This window comes from Microcaecilia unicolor, chromosome 5, assembly GCF_901765095.1.
Source record: "Microcaecilia unicolor chromosome 5, aMicUni1.1, whole genome shotgun sequence".
In the NCBI taxonomy this organism is placed as follows: Eukaryota; Metazoa; Chordata; class Amphibia; order Gymnophiona; family Siphonopidae; genus Microcaecilia; species Microcaecilia unicolor.
In genome coordinates this window covers 104,681-128,019 of record NC_044035.1, presented here as the reverse complement: position 1 = coordinate 128,019, position 23,339 = coordinate 104,681, and the positions used below count along the sequence as shown (strand labels likewise).

Genomic DNA, 23,339 nt, shown 5'->3' with positions numbered 1-23,339 from the left:
CTAGGAACCCCAGATCCTTGTTAAGTCCTTTCTGTTGGGTGTTAAAATATTCAATCATTCTGACTTCAAAGGTCTTACGTTCTTGTATGGTTTTAAAGTTACCTTTCAGGATTCTTACTGTGAAGTCACTGGTACACCCCCATTCTCCCACCCAGTCAGACTGTCATAGTAATGCTTGAATGTTTTCACTTATATACACTGTCAGCTAGCACATTTGCTTATTTCCGATCTGACGAAGGGCAACCTTCGAAAGATAATCAAGAAATGTATTATGTCCAATAAAAAAGGTATCATCTTATTTTCTTTTCCATGTTTTCTTTTGTTTGATTTCTATTGATAATTTATCTTTAAAATCGAGCATGGTTCCGAAAGATTGGAGGGTGGCCAATGTAACGTAGATTTAAAAAAAAGGTTCCAGAGGTGATCCAGGAAATTATAGACCGGTGAGCCTGACGTCAGTGTCGGGCAAAATGGTAGAGCAATCCACTGCTTATTTCTAGGATAAGCAGAATAAAATGTATTATACTGTTTTGGGATCTTGCCAGGTACTTGTGAAATTCCTTGACGAAATCAAGGACTGCTTTATGGAGCAGCTGGTACAGGAGCTGACGAGAGAAGGAAATATTCTAGACCTAGTCCTTAGTAGAATGCATGATCTGGTGCGGGAGGTAATGGTGCTGGGGCTGCTTGATAACAGTGATCATAATATGATCGAATTTGATATTAGCTTTGAAGTAAGTATACATAGGAAATCAAATATGTTAGCGTTTAAATTTAAAAAAGGAGACTATGATAAAATGATAAGAAAGGTGAAAAAAAAACTTTGAGCAAGGGTCAAAAATTTACATCAGGCATGAATGCTGTTCAAAAACACCATCCTGGAAGCCCAGGCCAACTATATTCCGCGTAAAAAAGGAGGACTGAAGACCAAACGACAGCTGGCGTGGTTACAAAGTGAGGTGAAGGAGGCTATTAGAGTTAAAAGAAAATCCTTCAGAAAATGGAATAAGGAACCGACTGAAAATAATAAGAAACAGCATAAGGAATGTCAAGTCAAATGCAAAGCACTGATAAGGAAGGCTAAGAGGGACTTCGAAAAAAAAGATTGCGTTGGAGGCAAAAGCACACAGTAAATTTTTTTTAGGTATATTAAAAGCAGGAAGACAGCAAAAGAATCTGTTGGACCGCTAGATGACCTAGGGGTAAAAAGGGCGATCAGGGAAGACAAAGCCATAGCGGAGAGATTAAATGAATTCTTTGCTTCGGTCTTCACTGAGGAAGATTTGGGAGAGATACCGGTGCCAGAAATGGTATTCGAAGCTGACGAGTTGGAGAAACTGAATGAATTCTCTATAAACCTGGAGGACGTAATGGGGCAGTTCTACAAATTGAAGAGTAGCAAATCTCCTGGACCAGATGGTATTCATCCCAGAGTACTGATAAAACTGAAAAATTAACTTGCGGGGCTATTGTTAGTAATATGTAATTTATCCTTAAAATCGAGCATGGTACCGGAATATTGGAGGGTGTCCAATCTAACGCCAATTTTAAAAAAAAAAAAAAACGTTCCAGAGTCACGTGATGCTGTACAGAGAGTGAGACGTGTTTTCATGCTCTCTGGGACCCCGACGCCTTCTATTTCTACATAAAACCCCAAAGAGTTGCAAGAAATTGAGATTTACTCTTCCTCAGGATTGTTTGCTAATGGACACATTTTTGGAGACACCTGCAAAAGTGATGGCTAGCAGGGGAATGAAGCGGGAGAAAGAAAAACCACGGGCAGCAGAAGGTAACGCTGAAAACAAGCAGGCGCTAGAGGGGCCGATATTCTCGACGGAGCAATTATCTCAGCTAACGATGGCCGTGGAGAAGGCGATGGAGGCGAAGTGGGACCGGCTCTCCTGTCAAATCACGAATATTGAGACCTTGTTGGCAGAGACCACACAGAGAACTGGCGAGCTTGAACGCAGGGTTTCGGAGATTGAAGACGCTGCGACCCCGGTTGCACAATGCCTGAAGCAGATGGCTTCCTCAATCGATAGACGATCTAGAGAATAGATCCAGGAGAGCTAATTTGCGGATCATAGGCCTGCCAGAATCGGTGGGAGATGAAGTGCTGGGGTCCGTATTGGAAAAATGGTTAAAATCTGAATTTGCGTTGTCGGACCACGTGGGGCCTTTGTACCTTGAATGGGCGCACCGTATGGGGCGGACACAAGATGGCCACCAGGCACCAGGGGCGTAGCCAGACAGCAGATTTTGGGTGGGCCTAGACAAGAAGTGGGTGGACACAAATGTTCTCCCCCCTCCCCCACCAACTTAAAAAAATATCTTAGCTGGCAGGAAAACACTGCTCTCTACCTTGGCAGCCTGCAGCAGGCATGCGCTGAAAACTGAGCATTCGCAGTTGCCAGTATCAGCAGCTTAGGAAGCTCAGACTTCTGAAGTGGAGAGTAATGCTTTCAGCACCATCAGGAAGAGGTCTTCAGCTTGCGGAGCTTGGGATCCCCGCCGGCTACCAGCTTGGGATCCCCGCCGGCTACCACTAAATGTGTGCTGCTGTTGGGTGGGCCTGAGCCCAAAGTGGGTGGGCCCCAGCCCACCCAGGCCCACCTGTGGCTACGCCACTGCCAGGCACCCAGAGCGGTAATCCTGAAGGTGCACAATTATGTTCACAAAATGGAGATACTGCGGGGATACCGGATGAAGAGAGATGCGACCAAATTTGATGGATATCAGATAAGAATATGTCAGGATTATTCGGCACAGCTACAGGATCGCTGTTTACTCCACTTTGTCGGCAGTTACACAAGTTTAAGACTCAGTTTATGCTGCTTTATCCTGTGATTTTAAAGATCAAGCATGAAGGTGCCTGGAAATCCTATGACAATGTGGCAGAGGCGTATGCATTTGTGAAACGACTTGAGAATAATCGGGGAGACAAGAACTTTAAAAAACGTTCAAGAGGCGATCCGGGAAATTATAGACCGGTGAGTCTGATGTCAGTGCTGGGCAAAATGGTAGAGACTATATTACAAAGAACAAAATTACAGAGCATATTCAAAAGCATGGATTAATGAGACAAAGCCAACAAGGATTTAGTGAAGGGAAATCTTGCCTCACAAACCTATTACATTTCTTTGAAGGGGTGAACAAACGTGGATAAAGGCGAGCCGGTTGATATTGTGTATCTGGATTTTCAAAAGGCAACTGACAAAGTACCTCATGAAAGACTCCACAAGAAATTGGAGAGTCAGGGATAGGAGGTAGTGTCCTATTGTGGATTAAAAACTGATTAAAAGATAGAAAGAGAGTAGGGTTAAATGGTGAGTATTCTCAATGGAGAAGGGTAGTTAGTGGGGTTCCCCAGGGGTCTGTGCTGGGACCGCTGCTTTTTAACATATTTATAAATTACCTAGAGATGGGAGTAACAAGTGAGGTAATTAAATTTGTTGACGACACAAAGTTATTCAAAGTTGTTAAATCGCGGGAGGATTGTGAAAAATTACAAGAGGACCTTACGAGACTGGGAGACTGGGTGTCTAAATGGCAGATGACGTTTAATATGAGCAAGTGGAAAGTAATGCATGTGGGAAAGAGGAACCCGAATTATAGCTACTTCATGCAAGGTTCCACGTTAGGAGTCACTGACCAAGCAAGGGATCTGGGTGTCGTTGTTGATGATACGTTGAAACCTTCCGCTCAGTGTGCTACTGCGACTAAGAAGCAAATAGAATGTTAGGTATTATTAGGAAAGGAATGGAAAACAAAAATGAGGACGTTATAATGCCCTCTTATCACTCCATGGTGCGTCTGCATCTCGAATATTGTGTTCAATTCTGGTCACCGCATCTCAAAAAAGATATAGTGGAATTAGAAAAGGTGCAGAAAAAGGTGATGAAAATGATAAAGGGGATGGGTCAACTTCCTTATGAGGTAAGGCTAAAGGGCTAGGACTCTTCAGCTTGGAGAAAAGGCGACTGAGGGGAGATATGATAGAAGTCTATAAAATAATGAGTGGAGTTGAACGGGTAGATATGAAGTGTCTGTTTACGCTTTCCAAAAATACTAGGACTAGGGGCATTCGATGAAGCTACAAAGTACTAAATTTAAAATTAATCTGAGAAAATATTTCTTCACTCAATGTGTAATTAAACTCTGGAATTCGTTGCCAGTGAATGTGGTAAAGGCGGTTAGCTTAGCAGAGTTTCAAAAAGGTTTGGACGGCTTCCTAAAGGAAAAGTCCATAGACCACTATTAAATTGGACTTGGGGAAAATCTACTGTTTCTGGGATAAGCAGCATAAAATGTGTTGTACTGTTTTGGGATCTTGCCAGGTATTTGTGACCTGGATTGGCCACTGTTGGAGCAGGATGCTGGGCTTGATGGACCTTTGGTCTGTCCCAGTAAGGCAATACTTATGTACTTATGTATGAACTTATGACCTGGATTGGCCCCTGCTGGAAACAGGATGCTGGGCTTGATGGAGCTTCGATCTGTCCCAGTGTGGCAATAGTTATGTACTTATGTAAACCAGCAATGCTGTCAAAATGGGCTGCTTAAACAGCAGGTAAATCTTTGACCGCAAAAATGTTAACCAGTTAGTGCTGAATATTGGTGTAGCCTGTTAACCTTTTAGCGGCCAAAATAAACTTACTAACTGTGGTACTTGCCTCTTACCAAAAAACAGCTTTCCACTTTCTTGGACTGGCAATTCAAAAAGCACATCACCTGTTCTCTTAATGAGAGATGGAATAGATAGATGCCAGGCCGACTCTGACCGTAAAGATCTGGTTGGTTTATTCACTTTCAAAATAGTAGGCACGCAGTGGGAAGAATTGTGGTTCAGTGTGTTATCTATCAGCACAAGAATTTTAAAAGAAATTCTTTGTTCAGTTGGTACCAATGCAGTTCCTTTAGAACTGGGCTGATGTAAGCCGCATTGAGCCTGCCATGAGTGGGAAAGCGCGGGATACAAATGTAACAAAAATAAAATAAATAAATATGTTGGAAAAGTGTCATCCCAATTAGGAGATGGGTGGCATTTTATAGATGTCTATTAGTCAGATGGGGAGACCAAGATAAAGTGAATACAGTAGTCCAGTTTTTAAAGACTCGTACATTGTATATCTGATCTAAAATCTCCAGTAGGAACCATAGCCCTCAGTTTGGATAACAGATGCATCTTTAAAAAAGAAGATTTCACTATTGCCTCAGTTTGTGTTTCAAAGTTAATTCTGCATCAATAAGTACAGCTAGACTGCAAATTTAATTCACAAACTATGGGGCTCATTTTCAAAAGCAAAAAATATTTAAAAAGTGGCATAAAGCAGCATTTGGACGTTTTTTCCTCACAAAAATGTGGAAATCAATATTTTCAAAACCAATTTTTAGACATTTTTCTATAACGTCCATCAGAAGTGCGTTCAAAACACAAGGGGGTGTGTTAAGGGCGGGATTTCGGCGTGCCTAAGACTTGGACGTTTTACAGCCATAATGGAACAAAACAACTGTCCAGGACTACAACTAAGATATTTTGAACTAGACCTGTTTTTATAATGAATAAGGCACAAAAGGGTGGCCTAAATGACCAGATAACCACTGAGGGAATCAGGGGTGACTCCCCCCAATACCCCCCAGTGGTCATACACAGAAGTTACTTCACCCCCTTTACTACACCGTTCCCTTGGATTTTTGCAACCTAAGTGTATGACCCTGCATTTTTTTAGCATTAAATCTAAGTTGCCAATTGCTGTATCATTCTTTAAGTTTCACCAGGTCCCTCCGCACATTATTCACACCAGTGGCGTACCAAGGGGGAGGGCGGTGGGGGCGGTCTGCCCCGGGTGCACGCCGCTGGGGGGTGCTGCGGTACGCGCCTGTCAGCTCCGAGTTCGATAACTTCGTTCGTTCGCTGCAGCTCCCTCTGCCCCGGAACAGGTTACTTCCTGTTCCGGGGCAGAGGGAGTTGCAGTGAACAAGCGAAGTTAGCGAACTCGGAGCCGACAGGCGTGTGCCGCGGCACCCCCCCAGTGGCGTGCACCCGGGGGGGGGTGTCATTTCGCCGGGGGGGGGGGAGGTGTCATTTCGCAGGGGCGGGGTGAGCTGCACCCGGGGGGGGGGGGGGGGGCGCATTGGCGATCCGCCCCGGGTGTCATCCAGGCTAGGAAAGCCACTGATTCACACTCTCTGGAGTGTCCACCCTATTACAGAGTTTGGTATCATCTGCAAAGAGACAAATGTTACCAGACAGTCCTTATGCAATATCACCCACAAAGATGTTAAAGAGAGCTGGCCCGAGGACTGATCCCTGTGGTACACAGAAAACATTCTTTTCCTTGGAGCAAGCTCCATTTACATGTCAAATAGATATTTCAAATTGGATTCTACAATTTGCCATTACATGATTAGGGAAACAGCAGATATTTCTGATGCGGGCTAAAATGTGGCTGCATGGGATTAATTTTGCATCAAGTGATTAGATTTATTTTTAATAAAGAGATTTCTATTATGAGTTATTTATAATTCCTATCCACCTCTACGTTTTGCCCAAGTGTGACTTGTGTAGCTAATATAATGCTGAATGTGGTTTATTTATTTTTCCATAAAACTTATATAAAACAATAAAAATGTTCAAAGAAGATGTGTCATGTAATAAATAACTATGTAATTAAATGCAACAACCCCCGAATTCTATATATGGCACTCAATTGTGCGCAATTTAATTGAACAAGCCAATTAGCACTGATAATTGGCTGCTGATAATCAACTATCGGCACTAAGTGGCATTAATTTAAATTTGTGTGCCAGGATCCGGCGTAAATTTTACACATGGCTCCAAAAAGAGGGGTGGCCACGGGATGGTTATAGGCAGACCAGGGGCATCCCTGGAACTTATGGGGGCTCTGTGCCTAATTTAGGTGTGAGGATTTACATCAGGGTTTCGTTGGTGTAAATCCTCATATCTATAGGTAGGCACGGATCCCAGTGGAAAGCACTATTCTAATGCTTAGTGTGTTTTTTTCTATTCCAATGTTGTGGCATTATTTTTATAGAATTTGGTCCTAAGAGTGTAGCTGATATTCTGCTGTGGCAACAGGGGTCAACATGGTGAACATGCTGTATTGATAGTAGCAGGGCATATCCTATGCCAAAACTGAAATCAATACCCCTCCCACTCCTTCAGCTGTGGCAGCTCTGGTCCAGCACTCCTTCCTTTGTCCCCAAGAAAGCATTCTCCTCTCTGTCTCTATCCTATATTTCTCTGTCTTTTCTCCCTCCCCGCACCCCTGTACTCTTTGTCCCTCCACTTCTTATCTATTCACTGGCTTTCCATTATTCTCCCTACCCCAGCATACCAAATCCAATGAGGCCCAGAGTCTCTCCTCGAATGCGAGCCGCTCCTGAAGCCACCTCACGGATATGCTCCACATTCTGTATGTAGTTGCCTTCCCGTAGCAGCTGGTAGAGCCATGTATTACGCCTGTAGAGGTTGAGGATATGGCAAATGGTGGAGTCTGCAGTCTCTTCCACAGCAGCGGAGGGGACGTTACACACAGCAATGCCTGCACAACAAGGAGTAAAAAGCAACCTAATATGAACAGCTCCCCAAACCTACACAGGCCTGCTCTAAGATCCCTTAACGATATGATAAGACCATAAGAAAATCATGTTGAATCATACCAAGGCCCATCAAGCTCAGCATCTTATCTCCAACAGTGGCCAGTATGGTCACAAATATCTAGCAGATCCCCAAAAATATAGTGACATGGTAAACGGTCCATTTAGTCTGCCCAACAAAACGTTTTCAAAGCAAAGTTTGTGATTTTTAACTGATTGAATATAAGAGATTATAGATTTTAATGAATAGGTTTATGTGATATGTACTGTAAAATCCTTCTAATGTGAAGATAAGTGACTTCTATAGACTGTAATGAATAGGTTGTGATGTACTATATGTTTCAATCTTTTTTATTGATGGCAAAATACATAAGCAACATTTGTCAACTGGATTCTTCAAAAAGCCAATACCATGAAAAGTTTAACAACTAGAAAATTTATTTATTTATTATATTTGTATCCCGCACTTTCCCACTAAAAGCAGGCTCAATGTGGCTTATATTGTAATAGGTAACACAGAATTTTGTTATGTAAAGTAGGAAATTAAGTATAACATAATAGAAGGATGGATGGGTAGTAAATGGATGGGTAGGTAGGTAGAGACAGGTGATAGAGAGAGGAGGGTAAGGTGGGAGATAGATTCTGGGTCAATGTCGTTTTCTCTTCAGTATATGTAAGGTAGATGGGTTCATGAGATTAATCTGGGTCTTTTGGGTAGGCTTGTTTGAATAGATGGGTTTTTAGTGCTTTTCTGAATGGTAGGTGGTCATGGATTGCTCGGATAGATCTAGGGAGAGCGTTCCATTGACGGGTGCCCAGGAAGGAGAAATTGGATCCAAAATAAGTTTTGTACTTGAGACCTTTACAGCTGGGTTGAGGTACTTTCGTGAGGATACAGACATGTTTCTTGCTGGAAGGTCGACCAGATTTATCATATAGTTCGGAGATTCTCCGTGTATTCTCTTGTGGATTAAAGTCTGGGCTTTGAAATTGATATGGTTTGATTGATATGATAGAAAATGACATCAACCATCAATAACACATTTTGTGTTCTCCCCAACACCTTCACACCCCCCACCCACCTCCCTCCCTTCCTTTTACTCTGTTCCTCTTCTAGACCACAAAGAGCAGCTCCTTAAATTTCGCTGGAATCAACCACCTCTAGTATGGAGTAAACTGCTCATACTCAAAATTGTACTAATACATTCCCACTCTTCTCATTCTATTAAATCATCACCTTTCCCGTCCTATTACCCCCCATTCCCCTCCTCCCCCTCTCCCCTCCTAAGCCGTGTCATATACTAAGAGTTTAGAATTCTGCTTCGTGCCACCGCTGTCAGGGAGTCCCAAAACGGGGACCAAGTACGACAAAAATCATCACCTTTAGACGAGGCTAAATCGCCCACATCTCTACATTCCAGCGAACAAAGAAAAATCATCCTTGATCGCCACTGTGAAAGTACCGGGTAATCAGAGGTTATCCACAAGTGGAGGATGGCCTTCTTACCTACTAGAACGGCCTTTTTGAGAAATGACTTCAACCCCTTTGGTGAAGATTGCGAAAGCTGGAACTTATCAAATAACAACAATGGTCTCTGGCGCCAAGTGATCCCCCACAGATTAGACACATGGCGACATATCTGTCTCCAGAATTCCAGGACTCCTGGACAATTCCAGAACATGTGTCCCAAATCCGCCGGTGAATAACCACACGTCAAACACCTGTCGTCTCCCCTCATAGTTGCTCACCATGCCTTGTGTAGGGAAATAAACATTTGTGTAAAAAATTTGTATGATGTCTCTCTCAACACCACACTCACTGAGACTTTGGAAATATCCAAAAGACATGCCTTCAACTGTTCTGCTTGAATGCCCACCCTATTCCATTGTGCTGCCAATTGATCATAATCGTATTCCCCAAGCTGCTCCCTAAGACCAGCATGGTAATATTTTAAGGGGACTGCCAACTGAGCATCTAATACCAAAATAGACAACAGCCTGTCCCAGACATCCGGACTCACAGAAGAAGGGGGGAGTGACTGTAAAAAGTGATGTAATTGAAAGAATGCGAAGAAATCCATCTCTACTGCTCCAAACTCTGATGTTAAATCCTCAAAAGTCTTCAACGTCCCCTTTTCTGAATACAACTGGTGGAGGTACAATATACCATGGCCAACCCAGTTAACAAAAGTAGCAGAGGTAGTGCCAGGAGGGAAGTGTGCATTACCCCGTAACGGCAATAATGGTGAACAAACTGCTGAGAGTCCATAATAGCGGCATACCCAACGCCAGGTCTTCCGCAACGGTAACAGTATCGACACAAAAAACGGCGGGGTATGTATCTCTCTCGGTAACGCATGTAACCAAAAATTAAAATGATGTGGCTACAATAAACTCGTTTCTACCTCCGTACACGAAAAATAATTTGTATTACGGAACCAATCTGAGAGATGGAGCAGATTACTCGCTACCGACAAAAATTTTACATTCAGCAAACCTAGGCCACCTTGAACCCGCGGAAGATAAAGCTTTGCAGACACCGCCCTAGGTCGTTTATCGTGCCAAATACAACGGCAACATCTGCAAAGCGTAAGTCCACTTAGGCACCAGGATCATATTGTAAAGTGCTATCCTGCCCACAATGGACAGGGGCAGCGACTTCCAAACCCGTAGCGTTCGTCTAGTACTCTCCCTCAATGGTGCTACGTTCAGTTCATATATACAAGTCAAGTTAGCGGGTATCCAGACTCCAAAATATTTAAATGGCCCTTCTGCCCAAGAAAGCGGAAAAAGGCCCTCCCAGTGTCATGAATGGACAAATTAGACAAACTGTTCAAAATTTGGTACAAGACTCCCATGTCTCAGTATGGGAACTATTCTTTGGATATTCACCTACTGCTGATCATGTCTTTAATGTTTTAATTCACCCTATCATTATTGTAACTGGTGTACAAGTATTGCTATGCATTGGTATGATTTTCATGTGTTGTAAACTTAGACATATGTACAACTCTGTGCAAAGTTTAACCTATAAAATACCCTCACCCTTATAAGGCAGCTATACACACACACACTACTTTTCTTCCCATCTAAACATTTTTTTAACTACTTTCTTCCCAGCATTTACATTTTTAATCTGGCATGGTAATTTGGTTTTTTTTAACAGTCCCATCATCTACTTTGGAGCCACTGTAGTCTGGCAGGTTAATTTGAGCTTTGTATAACGGGCATCCTGGTACCAGTAGACCTTAACCTCCCAAATGCCTGCATCCCTTATGCACTGTCCATTCTGCTCTAATGGTGCTCTAAAGGTGGCATATTAAGGACTGCCCAACCTAAGACACGAGGCTTGAACTCATATTGGGATTTAAACATCTCACTACTGTGGAGATATGAATTAGCAGGAATATAACTGGAGGTATGGGAATAGTCTGTCACTACAGTGACAGATCAGGTACCCAGGTTTGCTTCCATCTTGCCTCCATGAAAAAAAAAGGGGTGGAGATGTCAGGATTGCTGGAAGTCAAATTTATTGCTGGATATACTTATATTAATATGAAACCAGCTTGACATAATATTAAACCAGCTTCTGACCTCTGAGAACTTCCCCTCTCCCCTTCAAGAATCAGAGGATGAAATGGACCAAATGGCCTAAGAGCCCTGTGTTTAATTGCTCTTGGTCAGCATACTTTTTGTTCCATCTGGGAGCAGAGCTCTCTTTGAGAACAAAGGAGGCCAGACATAGAGGCTCCATGTCTTGGGACTTCAAAAAGGACAACCGGTGAAATTGCTCATCTCTCCTGACTTCAAAGAAAAGTACACTGGAGTTGGCTGGGAAAGAAGATAAGTTTTATTATCTCTTTGTTCTGGAGGTATAAAAACAGAGCACATTGTGCTCGGGGCAGCTCTCCCCCCTTCTCTCTGTCCAGGGCACTTCTCTGTGTCCAGGGCACTACGTCTCTCTCTTTCTTTCCCTCTGCCCACCACCATCTTGAGCCCCAGAGTACAGGGCTCTGGGGGCTGGCAGCTTCTCTCTCTTCCTTTCTCTTTGCATACCTATATACCTCTCGCAGCACAGCCCCAAGGCTTCTCTCTTCTGAACAAACACCCTATCCTTTCTTTCTCTTACTCTAAACACACACCCAGAGACAGCCTTGTACCCTTTTACCTGTACTAAGTGCTATAAGCCTATATATATCTGCATAATCTCTCTATATAAAACGCAACACCAACGTTCTATGAAGCCTCCAGCCGGAAGTGTGAAGGGGGCGAGATATCCGGTTTCCCTATGAGTGTCTGCCCCGCCCTCTCTGTAACACAAACAGTCAGTGAAGGAAAACAGCAGAGCACAAAATCAAATCGCTGGCTCTGTAACAGTGAAGGACTCAGAGGGGGGAGGGGAGAGAGGCCAGAGAGCAGGGACACACACACTCCCACATGCACACAGAAGAAAACCTTGCTAGCCCCCCCCCCCCCCCCCCCCGTTTCATTTGCATCAGAAACAGGGCTTTTTTACTGAAGGACTCAGAGGGGGGAGGGGAGAGAGGGCAGAGGGCAGGGACACACACACTCCCACATGCACACAGAAGAAAACATTGCTAGCCCCCGTTTCATTTGCATCAGAAACGGGGCTTTTTTACTAGTATAATATAATTTATATATATCCAAACCCGTGTGGACTGTGTATTCTTTGAGAACCCACTGCCGATTGCTGACACCCAGGACTCCCGGATCTGTGCTTGAATCGGCAAAGCCACTGACTTCTGCATGTTTAAGGAAAATCCAGAAACTCCTCAATTACACTAAGCAATTGAGATAAAGAATGTTGTGGTCTTGTCAAGGTCACAAGAACGTCATCTGCAAAAGCTAATGTTTTAACTGCTACCGCTTGCAATTCCACCCTGGTAATATCCAGATCCCTTTGGACAGTCTGCAACAAAGGTTCTAGATGCAGCAGAAATAATATTGGCGAAAGTGGGCACCCTTGACGGGTTCCACACACAACCAGGAAAGAGCTTGAGTGCAAGCCGTTCACCACCAAAGAGGCCCGCGGCTGCGCATACATCACTATAGCCTGCAAAAACCAACCTTGTAGACCCATGTATTTCAACACAGAAAATAGATAATCCCATCTTACCTTATCGAAGGCCTTCTCCGCGTCTAGACTAACCAACAACAAAGGATCTGCGGTAAAATGACTCTTGTCGATTGCTAAACAAACCTTCTGTACATTAATACACGAGTGACAGCCCCGTACAAACCATACCTGTCCCTCGCCCACCACATCTGACACAAAAGGGGTTAAATGCTCCGCTAGGACCTTAGCCAAGATCTTAAAATCAACATTTATAAGCAAGATCGGTCTATAAGAGCCCGGTTGACCTTGAGGTCTACCCCCCTTTGGAAATAAGGTGATCAGAGCTTCATTGGAATGCCTAGGAAATTTCCCTTGCGAAATTGAGTCTTCAAGAAAAGCTAATAACGAACCACAGATCTTAGGGAATAAAAGCTGTTAATACTCTGCCCCAAAGCAGAACCTCGCTTTAGCGATTTCACCACCTTCTGTAGCTCCTTGGCCTGCAACAGAGCATTCAACTTAGTCAAAGCCTGTGGAGAAAGGCGCGGCAACCCCGAGTCCACGAGATAATCCACCACCGAAGGCCCCAAACGAGGCTCTGGGGTGGCATATAACGCCGCATAATAGTCCTGCAGAATCTTAACCACCCCTGAAATACTATTCCTCTGCGTGCCATCAGGGCCCTTTAAAAATGGGATGAATTGATGCGGGGGAGGAGCAAGATGGCGTCCTAGCTGTGCTCACGGAAGCTCTCGAATTGTTTGCGGGTAATCCTTAAGACTTTTTCCTCGATTTCCACTATGCCCCATACTAAAAGAAAAGGGACAACAAAAGTGCAACCGCCAATTGCACTAACGTCGTCCCCAAACCAGCAGACGTTAGACCGCTTCGTGAGAAGCTTACCACTCGATACCGGTTCGGTGATCCCCGCGTTGGCCAACAACGAAGGAGCGACGTTGGCCAGGGGCCTAGATGTTACCCTATCGCCGCCGACGCTGAATCCGCCTCCTTGTCCCGCAGGAACCAGAGTGGAGTTAGGGGATCAAGCGGGAACCGATGTGGTCGATGACTTGTCCCTTTCTGGCGGTTTCTCCCCTGGAACAGCGGTTGAGAATACACTGGAGCTGGAAATGCCCCAGGAGGTGACAATGGAAGCTATTTGGATGGCGCTTCAGAGACTGACTATTGAGGTGGCTAAATCTACAAGAGAAGTTTCCACGATTGCAAGTAAGTTGACTTTAATGTCAGAATCCCATGAGGAAGTTAAAAGAGAATCTGCTACTCAATTTGCCAGAGTAAAAGAAGAAATAAAAATGGTTACGTCAACTGTTGATTCTCTTGTGAAGGATAAAGTTTTCACTGCTCGTAAAATAGAGCAGATAGAAAATCATAATCGACGCCTCACGCTTAGAATGTTGAATTTTCCTATTTCACCAGCTTTGACTCCCCGAGACTTTTTCAAAAAATATTTGCAGGAGATTTTGAAGTTTTCTCCAGCGGATATTCCACCTTGTAATAAGGTTTATTATTTACCTAAAGTGCAAAAGCAAGGAGAAGTACATCAACCCCCTGCAATAGATATTCAGAACTTAACAGCACTATTGGAAGACTCAATGATAGAAATAACTTCAAGAGGGACCCTTATAATATCTATGGTTTTTGAACAAGATTTAAATATGATTATGAAAATGTACTTTAAACATTCGTCAGCCCTGTTTTGTGGGCAGAAAATATGGGTCTACCCTGACGTTACTAAGATAACACAGCAGAGGCGAAAGCAATTTCTTGCATTGAGAGAGGAAGTGAAAGCGTTGGGTGCAATATTTACCTTGGCATATCCATGCAAATGTATAATTCGTATGTCTGGCATTAAATACATTTTTTTTGAGCCATCTCAGTTAAAGGTTTTTCTGGACGCTAAAAATCCATCTAGCTGAATAGGAAGAACGATTGATATCAGCAAGTAAGAATTAAGAGAAAGTAAAATCAGGACTATGCCAATTTATGCTAAGAAATTTTTTTTTTCCTTCTCTTTTAGAGTAATAATTCTCCTTAAATTAGTTTGGACTCTCCCCCCCTTATCTTATGGTGGTCTAAGGAAGAGAGATAAGATAAATGAGTTTGACATGTATGTTTAAATGGAATATATACTTTTTTTTTCATTTTTTTTCCTCAATAACTCTCTGTATTGCCTTACAAACTTGATTTGTTTGTATTATAATTAAAATCAATAAATATATAAAAAAAAAAATGGGATGAATCTATTGCCTCCCCAGGTCTTGTTGATTCACGCCAGCAACCTACCTGACTTATTTCCAAATTTGTGGAACGAATAAGATCTATGAAAGATATGTTTCTTTGTTTTCTCGTGAATCATAGCGTTCAACTCTGCCAAAGAGGCGGACATCACGTCCCTAGTCCCTACAGAAGGGGCTGCCAAATAAGCCCATTTCGCTACTTGGTATTTCTTCTCTAGCTGAATTATCCCCTGAGATAACCTCCGGGAACGGTCACACATACAGTGGTGGAAATAAGTATTTGATCCCTTGCTGATTTTGTAAGTGTGCCCACTGACAAAGACATGAGCAGCCCATAATTGAAGGGTAGGTTATTGGTAACAGTGAGAGATAGCACATCACAAATTAAATCCGGAAAATCACATTGTGGAAAGTATATGAATTTATTTGCATTCTGCAGAGGGAAATAAGTATTTAATCCCTCTGGCAAACAAGACCTAATACTTGGTGGCAAAACCCTTGTTGGCAAGCACAGCGGTCAGACGTCTTCTGTAGTTGATGATGAGGTTTGCACACATGTCAGGAGGAATTTTGGTCCACTCCTCTTTGCAGATCATCTCTAAATCATTAAGAGTTCTGGGCTGTCGCTTGGCAACTCGCAGCTTCAGCTCCCTCCATAAGTTTTCAATGGGATTAAGGTCTGGTGACTGGCTAGGCCACTCCATGACCCTAATGTGCTTCTTCCTGAGCCACTCCTTTGTTGCCTTGGCTGTATGTTTTGGGTCATTGTCGTGCTGGAAGACCCAGCCATGACCCATTTTTAAGGCCCTGGCGGAGGGAAGGAGGTTGTCACTCAGAATTGTACGGTACATGGCCCCATCCATTCTCCCATTGATGCGGTGAAGTAGTCCTGTGCCCTTAGCAGAGAAACACCCCCAAAACATAACATTTCCACCTCCATGCTTGACAGTGGGGACGGTGTTCTTTGGGTCATAGGCAGCATTTCTCTTCCTCCAAACACGGCGAGTTGAGTTCATGCCAAAGAGCTCAATTTTTGTCTCATCTGACCACAGCACCTTCTCCCAATCACTCTCAGCATCATCCAGGTGTTCACTGGCAAACTTCAGACGGGCCGTCACATGTGCCTTCTGGAGCAGGGGGACCTTGCAGGCACTGCAGGATTGCAATCCGTTATGTCGTAATGTGTTACCAATGGTTTTCGTGGTGACAGTGGTCCCAGCTGCCTTGAGATCATTGACAAGTTCCCCCCTTGTAGTTGTAGGCTGATTTTTAACCTTCCTCATGATCAAGGATACCCCACGAGGTGAGATTTTGCGTGGAGCCCCAGATCTTTGTCGATTGACAGTCATTTTGTACTTCTTCCATTTTCTTACTATGGCACCAACAGTTGTCTCCTTCTCGCCCAGCGTCTTACTGATGGTTTTGTAGCCCATTCCAGCCTTGTGCAGGTGTATGATCTTGTCCCTGACATCCTTAGACAGCTCCTTGCTCTTGGCCATTTTGTAGAGGTTAGAGTCTGACTGATTCACTGAGTCTGTGGACAGGTGTCTTTCATACAGGTGACCATTGCCGACAGCTGTCTGTCATGCAGGTAACGAGTTGATTTGGAGCATCTACCTGGTCTGTAGGGGCCAGATCTCTTACTGGTTGGTGGGGGATCAAATACTTATTTCCCTCTGCAGAATGCAAATAAATTCATATACTTTCCACAATGTGATTTTCCGGATTTAATTTGTGATGTGCTATCTCTCACTGTTACCAATAACCTACCCTTCAATTATGGGCTGCTCATGTCTTTGTCAGTGGGCACACTTACAAAATCAGCAAGGGATCAAATACTTATTTCCACCACTGTATATGTAATGATGTCACCCCGTAACACCACCTTAGAAGTTTCCCAATACAACTGTGCCTCCTGCTCATGACCACCATTCATATCCGCAAAATAAGACCATCTCTGTTGGAGATATTCTCAAAATTTCTCGTCATCTTTTAAGTACACAGAAAATCTCCACAAGCCTTGACGAAGCCTAGTCATCCCCAAGTCCAAATCCACCCAAATTAGGTCCGAAACTTCCATTGAGCCAATCTCCGCGTGTAACAGCAGTGGGTACAAGATAAATGATAGCAAAATATAATCCAGACGAGACCAGGTGCCATGAGCCCTCGACATATGGGTATAGTCTCGCACTGAGGGATTACCCAGCCTCCAAAAATCTACCAAGTTAAAGACACTACAGAGAAACGCTAGACCTTTCCCTCTGCCCATTGCTGATCCCGCATTAAAGCTAGATCGATCTTGCCCACCATCCATAACCTGATTAAAGTCACCCAGAACAATCCATGGAGCCGTTGCATGCTGGATCCCCAGACGGACCAAATGCTGAAAGAATGAATGATCATAAACGTTAGGCCCATAGACATTAAGAAGAAAAACCTCTTGACCCATTATATTCAAATTAAGTAAGATATAACGACCATCCCTATCTCGCTCCACCACCCTGGAAGTACATTGCAAGCTTTTATGAATCAGGACAGCCACCACCCCCCTCTTGCCCCCAGAAGATGCAAAATAGCAGTCCCCCACCCATCTTTGTTTTAGTTTTAAATGCTCAGCATCTGTTAATTTAGTTTCTTGAAGGCATGCTATAGAGGCCTTGTGGCGCTGTAGAGCAGACAAAATTTTTGTCCATTTAACAGGGGTGGAAATACCAGACACGTTCCAGAAAATGAATCTTGGAGCCTGTGGTCTAGCCATGATCCCAAATTTATTTATTTATTTATTGCATTTGTATCCCACATTTTCCCACCTCTTTGCAGGCTCAATGTGGCTTACAATATATCATGAATAGTGGAAATACATAAGAAAATATACATTTGGTATTACAGAAGGATCTTGGGTGTCATGATAATAGCAGAACATAGTAGTAGATTAACAATCAAATATTATAAGACAATTCTGGGTGAATGTATAGGAGTTCATAATTGTTGTTCTTTGTGGTATGTCTTGTTAAAGAGATGGGTCTTCAGAAGTTTGCGGAAATTAATTAATTCGTAGGTCGTTTTTAAGTTGTGTGGTAGCGCATTCCAGAATTGTGTGCTCAGGTAAGAAAAGGTTGATGCATGCGTTGTTTTGTACGTTAGACCTTTGCAGTTGGGGAAATGCAGATTAAGGAATGTGCGGGATGACTTTTTAGCATTTCTGGATGGTAGGTCTATCAGGTCTGACATGTAGGCTGGGGCATCTCCATGAATGATTTTATGAGTTAGGGTGCATATTTTGAACGTGATGCGTTCTTTAAGTGGGAGCCAGTGTAACTTTTCTCGTAAGGGTTTAGCACTTTCATATTTTGTTTTTCCGAATATTAGTCTAGCTGCACTGTTCTGAGCTGTTTGTTCTTGATTATTTGTTCTTTGCAACCAGCGTAGAGTGCGTTGCAGTAGTCTAGGAGGGGCATAATGGAACAGAAACGCCTATCTCCATGGGCGTTAATCTCCGAGAACGGGTCCGTGAAGGGGCGGACCGAACCGTATTATCGATAAAAAATAGACGCCCATGTTTTATTCGCCAATGTGTGAGCTGGGCGTTTTTGCTTTTCAGCGATAATGGAAAAGGAAAGTGCCCAGCTCAAAAACGAATAAATCCAAGGCATTTGTTCGTGGAAGGGGCCAGGATTCGTAGTGCACTGGTCCCCCTCACATGCCAGGACACCAACTGGGCACCCTAGGGGGCACTTTTACAAAAACAAAAAAACAGGTAAAAGAGCTCCCAGGTGCATAGCACCCTTCCATTGTGTGTTGAGCCCCCCAAATCCCCCTCAAAACCCACTGCCCACAAGTCTACACCATTACTATAGCCCTAAGGGGTGAAGAGGGGCACCTACATGTGGGTACAGTGGGTTTGGGGGGGTTGGACGACTAATAAGCATTAAGCAGCACAATTGTAACAGGTAGGGGGGATGGGCCTGGGTCCACCTGCCTGACGTCCACTGCACCCCCTAACAACTGCTCCAGGGACCTGCATACTGCTGCCTGGGAGGAGGGTATGACATTTGAGGGTGAAAATAAAAAGTTGTGAAACATCATTTTTTTGTGGTGGGAGGGGGTTAGTGACCACTGGGGGAGTCAGGGGAGGTCATCCCCGATTCCCTCTGGGGGTAATCTGGTCATTTAGGGCACTTTTTGGGGCCTTATTCGTGAAAAAACAGGGTCCAGGAAAAGTGCCCTAAATTCTAGCTACAAACGCATCCATTATCGGCGAAGGGCGCCCATCTCTGTTCGGGTGATAACCATGCCCCAGTTCCGCCTTCGACACGCCCCCGTCCACTTTGTCCGCATCCGCGACGGAGTGCAGTTGAAAGCGTCCCAAATTCGGCTTTTGATTATACCGCGTTATTCGTTTTTGTGAGATAAACGCCCATCTCCCGATTTAGGTCGGAACTTGGGCGTTTTTCTCGTTCGATTATAAGCTGGTAGGTGACTTAGTACTAATGATTGTACCAGGTTACGGAAGACGGTCCTTAGGAAATAAGGTCTTACTCTTTTCAATTTCCACATTGAGTGGAACATCTTATTGGTTGTGTTTTTCACATGGTTCTCAAGTGTTAGGTGTTGATCAATAGTGATTCCAAGAATTTTTAGGGTGTCCGAGATTGGAAGAGCCAGTTTTGGTGTGTTCATGGTGATGAATTTGTTCGTGTTATATTGCGAGGTGATTACTAGGCATTGGGTTTTTTTCTGCATTGAGTTTCAATTGAAATGCATCCGCCCATGTGTGCATATGTAAACTTTGGTTGATGTCGTTGGAAATTTCTTTTAGGTCTTGTTTAAATGGGATGTAGATCGTTACGTCGTCAGCGTAGATATATGGGTTGAGGTTATGGTTTGATAGAAGTTTGGCCAATGGTATCATCATTAAGTTGAATAAGGTCGGTGAGAGGGGGGATCCCTGTGGAACTCCGCATTCAGGTTTCCATGTAGCTGATGTAGTCGAATTAGATGTCACTTGGTATGACCGTGTGATTAGGAACCCCTTGAACCAATTGAGAACGTTGCCTCCAATTCCGAAGTATTCAAGGATATGTAGTAGTATCCCATGATCAACCATGTCGAAGGCGCTGGACATATCAAATTGTAGAAGTAGTATGTTCTTGCCATTTGCAATCATTTGTTTAAATTTGTTCATGAGGGTGCCTAGTACTGTTTCCATACTGTGGTTAGATCGGAATCCTGATTGGGAGTTGAGTAGTATTGAGAATTTGTCTAAATAGTTTGTGAGTTGTTTGGTTACCATCCCTTCTGTTAGTTTGGTTATTAAGGGAATGGATGCTACTGGTCTGTAGTTGGATAGTTTGCAAGCATTTTTCTTTACATCTTTGGGTATGGGGGTGAGTAGAATGTTTCCTTTCTCCTCTGGGAAGAGTCCAGTTTGTAACATATAATTCATGTGATTCGTGAGGTCTGTTATAAATTGTTGAGGAGCTGATGTCATGAGATTCTTTGGGCATGTTTCTAATTTGCAATGGGATTTAGCAAATCTTTTCAGCGTTTGAGAGATAAGATCCTCCGAGAGTATCTCGAAGTTGGTCCAGGTTCTATCTGCTGGGTATACACCAGGGTCTGGATCTAGACAGTCAAGGAGTATGGCGTAATTTCAGGCATACGAAGAAAAAACACCCTCAAAATCTTAACAACCCCTAGGTGCCCAGCCTTCACCCAGGAGTCGAACACAACCAACAACAATGGCACAAAGACAGACTCCAAAAAGCAGTTGTTCCTGACATGTATGACAACAACCCCAGTCCCTGCCCCTTACTTTTACATTCAATCCCAGCAAAGAATATCCATCTTCACCACTTCCCCCCTCTCTATTCTGCCCCCTCCCTCCCATCCCCCCAGACCCTCCCTCCCTTGAGAACATAACCAACCCTCTTCATAGGTCGTCACCAACCCAAAAGACGCCTAACAGGTTCCTCCCTCCTGAAAGAACCATAACTTACAAAATTTTTATCGACATACAATGGTGTTCACTCCTTCACTTCATGTACGTTCCCCACACTCCATTCACTCACAGATTCCCTCCACCCACCGAACAACTCAGTCCACTCACATCCACAAACAAATAATGTTGCTCACCCTCCCAGTCCCCACTCATCCAAACACTCAAACACTCCATATCTGTATCCCAGCCCGAACCTGAAATGGTTTACACTGCAAACACAATGTCGCATCGCAAAACTGAAATAACTCAACAATCTCATTATGCTCATTTTACCAGGTCTGCACTCTGACAAACCAGGCTCTAACCTCATAACTCTGTCCCAAGAACAAAATGTCTCTTCAGTTCCTTGTACCACTGAGAATTCAGTGGACTGCAGATCACTTCAACCCGGACTCTTCGGGGAGGAACTCTCGGTCTCTCCTTGCAACCAGGTCAGAGCACTCTCCAGAGACTCATGGGTACGCCACTGACCTTTATCCAAAATTCTCAAGATACCGCAATTGAAATTTGTAGTTCCGCTCCATTAATCGCGAATACACAGGAGAGAACAGTCGATGCCTCGCTGAAAGTTCCACGGAGTAGTCTTGAAACATGCGCACTTGTGTCTCACCATAGCACACCTCCTCCCTGTGTGCCCGATAATACTGAAAAAGTAAGTATTTTTGCGCCGAGTTATGGAATTTTGCAATAACAGTTCTAGGCCTCTGCTCGCCTGCTCTTTACACACCCAAGCGGTGTGCTCTCTCCAACTGCACCTTCGCTGCATGTCCTGCTGCCGTCATCATAGACCCCAACCACCACTCCAATTCCTGCCTCAGAGTTTTCTCTGGGACCAACTCCGGAACACCCACGAACCGCAGGTTATCCCTGCAAGATCGGTTCTCCAAATCATCCAGTTTAAGTTGTTGCGTTTTAACCATTGCCGTTAACTGGGCCAATTCTGCATTTCCCACGTGTGCACCATCCTCTAGGTCCAACACTCGGACTTCTAATTCGCCTGCTCTCCGGGCCAAGTCAGCTGTTAATTGAGAAATGCCCGAGATCTGCTCCGACAGCTGTACAAGTCTCGGATCCAATGCATTAACCATGGAAGCAGTTAGATCTACTATCACTGTCTCCGTGCATGGAAGCTACGGGGCCTGTTCAGCTCCGCCATCTTGTCATCAGCCTGCTTGATGCGCTCCAAGCCTTTTTTTGTTCATTTAGAAGCCATCACGGTTGTCACCTTCACAAACTTGTGTGGAGGAGTGGCCTAGTGGTTAGGGTGGTGGACTTTGGTCCTGAGGAGCTGAGCTCAATTCCCACTTCAGGCACAGGCAGCTCCTTGTGACTCTGGCCAAGTCACTTAACCCTCCATTGCCCCATGTAAGCCACATTGAGCCTGCCATGAGTGGGAAAGCGTGGGGTACAAATGTAATTAAAAAAACCCATATAAGATGAGCCAACTATACTGCTTAGAATAAGTGAGAAATCTTCTTTAATAACGCCGATGATGGAGGAACGGAACCCTGAGCAGCTCCAGGTACCCACATCCGATGCTCCTCACGGCATCACGTGATCTCCGGTTGTGATGTACTGTAAAATCCTTCTAATATGAAGTGACATATAGATTTTAATGGATAGGTTTAAGTAATGTTCTGTAAATTCCTTTCAATGTGAAGATAAGTGATTTCTATAAATGTTAATAAATAGGTTTATGTACCTTTTCTAATTCCACTATATCTTTTTTGAGATGCAGTGACCATGCCTTTTGAAAATCCAGACACATGATATCGACTGGCTCACCTTTATCCAAATGTTTGCTCACCCCTCCAAAGAAATGTAGTGGATTGGTGAGGCAAGATTTCCCTTCACTAAATCCATGTTGGTTTTGTCTCATTAATCCATGCTGTTAAATATGCTCTGTAATAGTCTCTACCATTTTGCCCAGCACCAACGTCAAGCTCACTGGTCTATAATTTCCGAGATCACCTCTGGAGTCCTTTTTTAACATCGGTGTTACATTGGTCACCCTCCAATCTTCAAGTACCATGCTTGATTTTAAAGATAAATTACATAGTTCTGCAAGTTCATTTTTTAATTCTATCAGTACTCTGGGATGAATACCATCCAGTCCAAGCAATTTGCTACTCTTCAATTTGTCAAATTGCACCATTACATCTTCCAGGTTTATAAAGATTTCATTCAGTTTCTCTGACTAGTCAGTTTTGAATACCATTTCTGGCACCGGTATCTCTCCCAAATCTTCCTTGGTGAAGACCGAATTCGATACAATTGATGACTGGCCATCATCGAATCTTCATGTTTTAAACCTTTCTAAAATGTCGGCCCTTTGGATAACAAGATCTACATTCACTCCCAAAATTTCTTCTGTTGTCCGATC

The 23,339-nt window shown here is 43.8% G+C and overlaps 1 protein-coding gene across 1 annotated transcript in view; it reads right to left on the bottom strand.

The window, feature by feature from the left end:
* The window catches only part of CTBP2 (C-terminal binding protein 2), a 177,482-nt gene that overhangs the window by 87,813 nt on the left and 66,330 nt on the right, over nt 1-23,339 (bottom strand). The window contains exon 5 of the mRNA XM_030204693.1: nt 7,359-7,565. Coding sequence (XP_030060553.1) covers nt 7,359-7,565 — 207 coding nt within the window. The remainder of the gene's footprint in view (nt 1-7,358; nt 7,566-23,339) is intronic.